The sequence below is a fragment of the Manacus candei genome, unplaced genomic scaffold, assembly GCF_025592945.1.
Source record: "Manacus candei isolate 608988 ecotype Guabito, Panama unplaced genomic scaffold, ASM2559294v1 h1tg000008l, whole genome shotgun sequence".
Taxonomy (NCBI): domain Eukaryota; kingdom Metazoa; phylum Chordata; class Aves; order Passeriformes; family Pipridae; genus Manacus; species Manacus candei.
The window spans coordinates 27036018-27047266 of NW_026138056.1; the positions used below are offsets into that span (position 1 = coordinate 27036018).

General features: G+C 35.5%; 1 protein-coding gene across 4 annotated transcripts in view; it reads left to right on the forward strand.

The window, feature by feature from the left end:
- CRISPLD1 (cysteine rich secretory protein LCCL domain containing 1) overlaps nucleotides 1–7754 on the forward strand; it is a 42260-nt gene extending 34506 nt beyond the window's left edge. For all 4 annotated transcript variants that reach the window (XM_051768842.1, XM_051768851.1, XM_051768856.1 and 1 more), the window contains 2 exons: nucleotides 4166–4296; nucleotides 6177–7754. In XM_051768842.1, the coding sequence (XP_051624802.1) occupies nucleotides 4166–4296; nucleotides 6177–6228 (183 nt within the window). In that variant the 3' untranslated portion in view covers nucleotides 6229–7754. The remainder of the gene's footprint in view (nucleotides 1–4165; nucleotides 4297–6176) is intronic.
- The last annotated feature ends 3495 nt before the right edge of the window (nucleotides 7755–11249 follow it).

Sequence of the window (11249 nt, forward strand, 5' to 3'; positions counted from 1 at the left end):
CAATATTAGCAGTGTATACTCATTTAAACCCCTGCACTTTAGATCCTGATGCACCCATAACTTCTGTCAGATAATACTAACAAAAAAAACTACTCTTAAAATAAATGTCCACAGTCTCATTATTTTGGATATTTCTTATTTGTGTGGATAGCAAAATATTTGCAGCAGATTTTTAATATGTTTGTGTAAAGTATCTCACACTGTCATATTTTAACATTTTTTTGTCATTCTGTTTCCTAATCAAGTTTTTTTCCCTACAACATGTTGAGTTCTCAGGTCGGTAGAAAGAATGAAAAGAGGGTTCTATTTTATGCCCCTCCTTTGTCATCTCTCTATGGAGAACCTAGGATGTAGTGGCAGAGAAAGCAGATCACATTTTTGCCAGTTTTAACTGAAAATGTAGTCTCTGCAATTATGTTTTAACTATCTTATAGTGTGAAAATAATATGCGAATATTTGGTCATCATTATTTTGAAACTAAGTAATGTCCATTAGATTACCTGAGTATCTTGTCCTGAAAAACTCTTGTCCGTAAGCAGTGTCACAGATGTGAGTAGTACTTCTAATTTAAGAAGGATTTGTGCACTGGATCCTTAATGTGTGTGAGAGAGGCAGTGAAAACAGATTCAATGCAAGTCCATTTTGTGGAAGATGATTTTCTTTCAGTTCTGTGGTTGCAATCTAGAAAAGACTTTGTTGTAGGAGAAAGAAGACATGCTTTTGTTTGACTTAGAGAGGAGAACAGCCCAGAATATATATTTTCTTTGTCTGGAGAAGCCCCAGGTGACTTTAATTAGTATTATAGAGTTATACTTTAAAATTTATTTTAGATGTACTATTTCATTATTCATCTCCATTGTATAGAAATGTGTGCAGCCATAGTGCTTTTAGGAAAAAATGGACATAAATACAGGTAAGAAACCAGAGATGGAAGTCTTCTTATCAACTTCAAATGCTGTCAGGGTAGATATTTACACTGAAGGTGCTGTTTTAGATTATGTTTATAGTAGTTTCTAGTACATACAGTATAGTGGTAAAGGAGATAAATAGACATCTGCAGGGCAGAGTTCATTTGACTTTTTTGGAATGTCTACCTTACTATGAGATGAATTGCCAAATAGAGATGTCTGTTCTTCTCCATTTCCTACAGAAGGGTCCTGGGGCATCTAGCTCAAATGTAGAAGGATGTATTTGTACAGGTGTTCCCATTGATGATATCAGTATTATACAGTTTTCTACAATGTTCTTTTTTTGCTAACATTTATTTTAAAACTAAGATACTTTTTTATTGATATTTTCACTAATACAGTTGGGTATTATATGCATTACAATATATTACTGAACTAGCTTCAGGTGAAGTATTTCTAGAGAATAACCTGTTTAACAAGTGTGCCCTCTTTTACAGTTTTTCATGTATTCACAGAGAGATTTCTTCACAGATAGAGAGAATTCATTCACCCACTTGTCATAGCAAATGTATTTGAAATTGCAGTCCATGATCTACTTGGCTGATTCCACAAAATAGATGGAGTTTTTGTGAAGTTCATGCAAATTCATAAATATGTATGTGGATGTATGCATATATGCACATGACTATTTATTTGCCTTACTGCTTAGGCCTCTTGCATTGAATAAAGGAACAGGATTTTGCAAAGATAGTAAAAAAAAAAGCAAATAATATTAATGGATGTCACTAATGCAAAAAGATACATTTACAAAATCATTTGTATGGTATTGAGAATCTAGTTAAACCTTTCCTTTTCTGGCTTTGGTCTGATAAGACATTTATTCTTAAACTCATTTCATATTTTATGGTGACTTCTTTTCCTCTCTATTCCTGGGAAGATTTGTTCTCTGGTTTATCAGTAGTGCCCCACAGAATTTTTACCCTTTTTTTTTTCTTTTTCATTTTAGCCTTTAGCCTCTTTGTCTGTAACTCCCACAGTATCAGTAAATAAGGGATGGCTATAGTAGTAACAGTAAGGCATGTGTTGGTGTTCAGGATATAACAAAAGTCTTGAAACCTTGGGAGGAGGAAAAGTACAAAGTAGTTTAATTGGCATCCCTCATGGCATGTTCACAGCCAGCAGTGTGGAAAAAAACCCTAAAGCATCTTTGCAAAAGATAGTTTTCATAAAAAATGTCAGATCTTTACTCCTTTAAATATTGTAACGTTAAAAGACAAACTACATAACAGTGAAACCGGCGAGTCCTGTGCTTGGAATGAGAGTAGGAAAATCATTGCTATTTTAAATTCCTGATTTTATATACAATTGAGATTGCAAAATAGCTACGGTAAAGATTTAAATTACACTAGTTATAACTGGAAGAAATACAAGTTTTGTTTAAATAGTGGTTTGTTTGACCAGCTATTGATATTTATATTGGCTAAGTTTTTTAAGGTTGCTTATAGAGAGATCTATTGCATTGAAGACTTCTTCCACAAAAAAACTTGTCTCTAAGTGGAGATTTACTGTAGCTGGACCTGCACTTTGCTGTGCTATGTGTTGAAGATTGGGGCCTACCATCTGGAGTATCTAAGAAGTTCCATTCTTCTAGCAATTTTTAAAATGCTGAAAGAGTATTAGAGGACTACAAGTTTAAATCAATTATTTAAATTAACGTTATCAAGATTGTCACTGAGGAATCCTTCTGTGGGTATTATTTATGCTTCATGAGAGGAATGTGTGACCAGAGAATGTAGGTTTCAAGCAGATATAAGTGCTGGTAACTTCACAGAGAATTTTCATTGAATCATAGAATACCAGGTTGGAAGAGACCCTAAGGATCATCTGCTCCAACCTTTCCTGACAAAACATGGTTTAGACAAAATGGCCTAGGATCTTGTCTTAAAAGTGTCCAGTGCTGGGGAATCCACCAATTCCATGGGAAGATTATTCCAAAGGTTGATTGTTGTCATTATGAAAAATTTTCATTATGTGTGCAATTGAAATCTCCACAAGAGTAGCTTGTACCCATCACTCCTCATTTTTTCCATATGACTTATGTAAAAAGGGAACCACCCTTTAAATACTAAAACATGATGATGAAGTCTCCCCTAAGCCTTCTTTTCTCAAGGCTGAACAAACCCAGTTCTCACAGCCTTTCCTTATATGATAGCCTCCCCAGTCCTTTAGTTGTCTTTGTGGCTCTTCTTTGGACCCTTTCCAACCTTTCCACATCTCTTTTATAGCAGGAACAAGTGATGTGGCCTGGCAAGCACTGAGTAGAGTGGGATAATGATTTCTTTATCTCTCCTGGTGGTGCCCTTGCTGATGCAACCCAGCATCCTGTTTGGTATCTCTTGTTTCTCTTTGCTGCAGTGGCACACTGTTTACTCATACTGAACTTGTGGTTCACCAGGACCCCCAGGTCCTTTTCCTCAGAGCTGCTCCCCAGCTGGGTTGATCCCTGCATGTGCTGCACTCCTGGATTATGTATGTGCACTCCAGGTGCAAGGCCTTGTCTTTGTTGAACTTCATAAGGTTCTTGTTAGTCCACTCTTCAAGCCTATCCAAGTCTTCCTGCAGGGTTGCTCTCTTCTCTGAAGTGTCTGCTTTCCCATTTAGTTTGATATCATCGGCAAACTTCATCAGGTAGACTTGATCCTATCATTGAGTTCACTTATGAAGATATTAAACAGCGTTTGGGCCAATATCAATCCCCAGAGGCCCCACTTGTGACAGGTTACCACACTGAAAAGAAGCTATTTGCCACCACTCTGGGTGCCACCTGTCAACCAGTTCCCCACCACTGCACAGACCCATTGCTAGACCATATCACTGTTTCTCCATGACGAGGGTGGGAAACCATATCAAAAGTCTTGGAGGAATCAGCTAGACAATTCCCCCTCTGTTGTTGAAGGCTGATAGGTTCTTTTTGAAAGACTGAAGAATTCAAACATGTTCCTGATCTTTGAACTGAAATAGCTTGAAAGAAATTATTTTGGTGTCATACTGAAGAGGATCTTTGAAGAGACAGTGTCTTTATTCCTATAAATTGACCTAATTCTTATGAAACTGATTTAAATACTGTAAGATTAATAAAATTAGTCATGCAATAATTATTTTATGTTTCCTAAACTTGGTTTAAATGTTATTTGTTTTCTTCTAAACAATCACAAAATAAAAGGATGAAAACTAATCTTTCCCACATTCTTTCGTAGGTATCCAGCATCTGCAGAGCAGCACTACACGCTGGTGTGGTCCGCAACCAGGGCGGTTATGTTGATGTTATGCCAGTAGACAAAAGAAAGGTGTATGTTGCTTCCTTTCAAAATGGAATATATTCAGAAAGGTACAGAGCCCGTTTTCAAAGATTACACTTTACCCTTTGCCTCCATGAGATTTACAAAGTCTTGCATTGTGTCTGTTTGTATCTAGGGCAGTGCTAGAAACCAAACAAATAGGCCAAAATTGGTGATTTACAGAGCTTGTGTAACAGCTGTGGTGACTTTGGAGAAGCTGTGGTGGCAGAGCTGCCTGCCTCCTCTAAGCTCATAAAACATTACTCTGAAAAGCTGTGTATGAAATAAAACCTCTTACTTGCTTTGCTGGTTCTGTTGCAACTAACACAATATTTGATAAGAAAATTGCCTTTACTTTCTTAGGGAGGTTTTAAAAATTAACATTGATGATGCAGGTTCATTGGTTCCTGATGAACTGTTCATTAGTGATTTACATGGTATTGAACCAGTGATCCTGAATCATAAATAATATTCACAAACATTAAAATTCATGATCATTGAAACAGTTTTAATTTCTTTTTTTTTTTTTAATAGTTTGTTGTTAACAGTGTTTTTATGAAAGACCTGGAGAAACTGTGAAAGTTCATTTGGTTGTATTCAGTGTATTTTTGCATTATATGATGATAACACATGGCTGCATGTTGCAGATTAATTTTAATCTCTGAGAGAGTTCTCCAGGTTCTGAAGGAAGAAAGAGAAAAAAAAAATTGTACTACTTAAAAAAAAAAAATCGTACTACTCTTTTTGTCCTGTAAAGCCACTCTTTTATTCCTGTAAAGCTAAGAATGATTGTTTCCTAGACAGGCTGTAGTCTTTCAAAAAACTTTTTGCAGGGAAAAGATCTCCAAAAGTTTCTGTAGAGAACTTGGAAATAGGGAGATACAGGGTATTTTTTTTCTTATTTTTAATTGAGGGTAGAGGAATGTCTTCTCTCTTTCTCTCAAACTTTTCAACAAATCAGGAAGTTTGTAAAATACAGATTTTCTTTGCTTAGTAGATGACTTATTTTGCTCATTTTTTGACTTTCTCCATGAGCATCTACTTCCTTTAGTAAGGGTGCTTCCATCTCACTGAGTAGAGATGCGGCCAGGAAGAGTTTTGCAAAATTAATAATTTATATATAATATACATATTATATACTATGTATAAATGTAAATTTTTTAAGTATGTATAGATATACATATATTTATGCATAAACCATCTTGGTAAAGTTTGGAAGGTTAGCATTTTGGAAAACAGTCCCCTGCAAGTTTTCTGTGAAGCAGAAGATGATGGATTGTAATGCTGTTACAACCAGCCTGCTTGCTTGCTTTCACCTCCATTTCCCTTTCCTTCCCAAATATACCTCAGACAGGGTTTGCTAAAGAGAAAACAGTGGGACCATTAAATATGACGTACTAGTTCAGTTTATAAGACAAAGATATTTATTCTAACAAAATTTCATTGCAGTTGGATATTTTTTGTTTAATTTCCTTTGAAGCCAGATATTTATCCATTCAGAAAGCATTGTCATTGGATTTGTTAGACATTAGTTCTTTATAGAAATCTATTCTTCATCATATAAGCTACTAACAAATAAGGGAACTCCTGGGTCTGCAAATTCTCTCCAAATGTAGTTGTTAGAATAGTGAGCATAAGATGCAGGCTTTCTCTTTCTTCTGAAAAATTTTTAGTATTTTGCTTCAGTAGAGCTTTATTCCTTAAACCAGGATCCCTCATCACAAAGGATTACTTGATTTTTTTAATGTTATTTTTTGAAATTTAGGTAGTTTTTATTTGTGGCAGTTTTGAAAAATCTTGGATAGTTAAAGTTAGGAGTTGTTACAAGAACTACTGCAGGATCCTAGAATTAACAATTAACAATTCAAAAACGTTGTCATTGGAGTGTTGTAGTCTTAAAAATAACATAATTGATGTATTTATGTTTCAGTTTACAGAATCCTCCAGGAAGCAAGGCATTCAGAGTATTTGCTGTTGTTTGAATCTAGCAAGTAAAATGTAAAACAGACAAGTGAAACCAGAGCACTTGGAAAAGAGTAATACAGGCCATTTCTTATAATTCCTAGAATTTGTATAAAGCTGTAACATTATTGTACAGAAGATGTATACTGCTTTCCACCAAAAAGTTTAAATTACATATATATCTTAATGAAAAAAAAATCTGTAAAAATAAACATGGGAGAAAAATTCGTTTGAAAATCTATAATGATATATAACACTACTTTGAATCCTGTGTTAAATATTGCTATATTTTCTTAGCAGTTACTCTTATACAGTTAATTCAAAGCTCCTAAATGTTCTTTGTTTTCCTCATCTGAATATATTATTGTATGGTGCTTTATATATGCCACTAACAGTAACCTTTAAACTATATCATAGGGAGGTCTGAGTTTTTATTTTCAATGTACAGAAAAGAAGCCATCCCAATATTCTGATAAAATAAATCATGCCTTAAAGTAAAATAAAAACATATATAACTTCTGGATGATTTACAGTAGCATTAGCCATGCAAGCATAGACGAGCTAGATTGTTCTCAATTTCACACTAATCATAAGAAGTTCAAATACCTATTTTGAAATAAAATGGAAGACATAAAATATGGCAAGCCCTGGGTCACATTAGCATGTTTTCCTCTAAAAAAATATTTCTAAGAGACATTCATCTCTATTATTTCTTAAATAGGTTGATAAAATATTTATTGGATGCTGCTAAACTCTTTAATTCAAATAAGCAATTCATTATGGCCCAATCTTTCACAAATATTCCACTGTCTTGGGATGGTTAAGTGAGAGACAGACATATATAATATTGAAGGATCTGATAAAATTTTTATATTGAGAAGTGTAGTAACCTGAAATTAAGGAATAAGCCTGCAGTTCTGCAATGCAGTTCTGCACATCCACATATATATTTTTGCCATGTCACTCCTTCAATTTACCTAAATTGGGTGTCAGAAAAAATGTAGACTTGTACACATACATAAACATTTGCAAGCTTGAGGCCTTGAGTTTTACATGTTGTCAATGTACTATACATTGATATGAGGGTAAATGTTCAAAAAAACCAAAGAAAATAGTAACAAAGGCTAACCTTGCTCCCCATGACCTGGCAAATATTCCTGCAGGCCAGGAAGTATAGTGGTATGAAGCCCAATGACAATTATGTCATTTGTTGCTTCACCATTTAAAAAAATTCATTTATGGTGAACAGCTTGGTGGATTAATTTTACCATATTATGGTATATAAAGAACATGTAGCGGTGTTACTGTGTTTCTTTCTATGAAAAGTGTATTGGTGCTTTAAGACTGAAAAGCTGTTAAACCTTATTTTTGATGTATTTTGTTTCTGTTTTTGAATTTCACTGCAACTTGTAAACTTATTCATACTCTTCATATTTCAGAATACGATATTCTGCCTTCTCTTTTGCTACATGTACTACCTCATGTAGTTAGGCAAGCTTTGTTAGGTTTTTTAATCTGTTTTGAATAAAAATAATTTACATTGTAAGACTAACTTTGACAGCTTTTATTTTTTAATTGTTTGTCCTGAATCAAGAGAAAAACAGCCACCCTAAATGTACTTATTTTTCTTTTTTTTTTTCCTGACCTAAACACTGCAAGTGTAGGACCAAGCAGCAGACATAGTCTGAGGTTCTAAAAGATGTAAAGGCAATTTAGACACAAAACTTTCACTGATTGCATCAGAAGTTTTGTGGATAAATCTTCTGCTCATTTTTTCAAGTTTTGACAAGGGTCAAATTGATGAGGGAGACAAAGAGTCTTTTATGTATAACCCCTTTTTCTATGTGCAAGTGGTGGCCATTGAAAGAAGCTTTTATATAAATTTTGCAATACTGGCATTAACCATTTTTCAGGATTGAAACCAAAGTGCAATTAGACTTTGACTGTGCTGGATCTCCAAGTCAGTCAAAAGCTTGAGACAGATTTGCACCACCTTTTCTTAAAAGCACCAAAGCAGTAACACAGAAAAGTCTTGCCATACCTGGAGTTGGGGTTATCAGAACATAAAATGCAGTAAGGCCACCTCTGAAGTTGAGGACACACAGAACTACTGAGGGAGACATTAAAAACAAAATGTTTTGACTGTAAATAGTGTCCCTTTCCACACAGGTGGTACGTTTCCTTGCAACCTGGCCTTGCCATTCAGCAGCTCTCCGTGTTCCCTGTCTGGCCTGTGATCCCCAGCAGTTGCCTCAGAACCCCATGGGCAGCCTGTGGGGTGCTGCAGAGCCTGGGCAGTGAGGTAGCTCCCTGCCCTGCGGAATAGGCAGCGGGGTCATCCCTTCCTGTGGGCAGTGCAGAGCCTGCGGTAAGGAAAAGAACAAGACAGTCACACCTTTAGCCATAACCACAACTTCTTCACTTTGGGTGGATGGGTGAATGGAGTCCTATGTGGAAACACTGTTGCCACTCCAAATTTCTGCTTTTTTCCTCCATTTGTTCCTTGTCCCTACTTTTGTTCTATGTATCTTTGCTTCCTTTTCTCTCTTATCTGTAAAATCCAACCTACATTTGCTGTGCAAGGGGGCAGGGGTGGACTCTTGGGGCCATAACAGTAAAGTCAGAGCTTTGTGGGAGGAGAAGGGGGGCTACTTCTAGCATATGTGGATAGTTACACTGTGACCGAATCTACTAACCAATACAGTGACAAGAAGAAAGGGAGGTGAGTAACTCTTTCTCTTCACATCTTCTGTGGCACAATTTTTTGGAGTTCTGTTGCTTTTCTACATGCAATGAGTATCCTAATGCAAATATTCCAGCTACTGTTGGCTTTTTGAGAAATTTTCTTCTGTATTTACTGCAAGTAATAAGTCAATGAGTAGACATTTCCAGACAGTTGTAGAGTGGGAGCTGCAGACTGGTATTTCTGTCTGCACCAAAAGCAACTGTATGCTGGATGGTTACAGCTGATTCATAGAAAGCCCAAAGGAGTAACTTGCAGTATCAGAAAACTTCTTTAGCCTAATGAAAAAAAACATAGAAGAAGATCAACTTTTAAATTCTGCAGAATTGTTTGGTTAATTGAGCAGTTACAAATTGTGTTCTCAACTCAAAATAAAAGAAAGGGATAATCAATACAAGAGTAAAGCTTAATTAATACTATTTATAATATTTAGCTTGCCTCCCAGGAAAGACCTAGAAGTAGCTGACAAGAATTAATACAACTGATACATAATAAAAAGCTGTTTTATTACATTGCTATTTGCCAGTTATAATTTTGAAAGGGCTAAAATACCAAGGAGTTGCTTGTAATTATTTGGAGAGGAGTCAAATGTTTGTCAAGCATAGATCACTTGCCTGGTGAGATTTTAAGTAAGGACCAATTGAGGCATTCCCCTGCTATGCTGCATCCCTTCCAGCTGAAGTAGCTAATTTCATAATTAAAGTGTTAGTGTTAGTGTGGAAGAAAGTGGTCAAACTCAGATAATCCTTTAACAGTTGTTCACTATTTTGATAGCTGTTTGAGGATTCTTTAGTTTTAGGGAACTTGGGACCCACCTTCATGTCAACAGACAGTTCATAGTACTAGCTGGACATAAACTAAGGAAACTAGGAAACATTTCCTAGACTTTGTGGATGCTGAGGAATTTTAAAGAGTTCACAGACATCCTTGTGTCTGATTTCTCCATAGGGGACAGTCTGATCTAGAAATTATACATAAGTACTTTTGGAACCAAGCTTGAAACACGGATCGGGATAACCTGTTTGTGAGTTTACAGGATTTTAACTGAAGAAACAGTCAGTTTCGAGTTTTATGTAAATGTCAGTCAGCGGATTCTCAGTGGATTTGAAAAAGGGAAAGTAGCATCAGCTTTTTTTTGTGTGTATTGATAAGTATGTTCAGGAAAATGCATAGCCCTTTATGGCAGAGATGTAACCAAGTTACTCACATAAACAGTATCTTCAGTGTGGCAATTACTTTTGAAGTATGTTTTGAATTTGGCTTAAAAGTCAGATAACCCAGCTTCCTGTGAATACACAAGGGAAGGTTTATTTCCTGCAATTTCTGTAGTCATACAAAGGGTAAGATTTAGAAACATAAATATTTGGAAGTTACAAAGATTATTCATACAGTGCAATATTCTGTTTGGAAATGTATATAAATACTGTATGAAATACTGTACTGTCAGACTTCTATGACTTAAGGCTTTTTATAGCATCTGTGGAACTCTAGGGAGTTATACAAGGAATGAAAAGCCTGAAGATTTTTGTTTCATTCATTGTATAACATGTATCTTACAGAGCTTTAGATATACAAATGACAACACACTTTAGTATTTAAAAAATTGCATATGATTTTATAAAAATATACATTTTGCATATGGTAAAAGAAACCATCCTATCAGCCCTAACCTTAGTCTGTCTTGCTGACAGGAATAAATGATGGAAATAGTATTTTATGTATGGTCATTATTTATATTTTTATTGTTAATAAAAGAGAAGTCATTGTTGTGACTAGTAAAAATACAATAAAATGTGATTCCTGCTCCGTGTTAACATAGGGTGATAATGTGATACCTGAAGTTTGCCATCAGTTTGTTCAGTGATCTGTGTTAAATTTCTTGTTCCTCTTAGCCTGTTTGCTAGGAGACAGATGCCTACATCATAAGACCATCATAGTGTTTTGGAAAAAATACTACTAATAAGTGTTAGATATTCAGAAGCCAGCAAAGCCCCCTGGTCAGACCAACTTGATATAATAAGGCACAGGAAAATATGAGAGGCTGAAGGAGGAAAGTACAGAACATGCAACTGAAACATTCAGTCATGATGCTCCATGTCTTACTACCTGCATTGATTCCTGCAATAATTACCCCAGTTATTCAATTCAGTATCTGTCCCCAGTGCTGTATCCAATACTGGTATTGTCTTTACTGACAATGTCCAAAGGCTAGCAGCAAAGCTGTTGGTTAAGAACTGAGATACTCAGGCCAAACAACACTATGTCTTTTAATAGGCACACAAAAGACTTCAGTTGCCA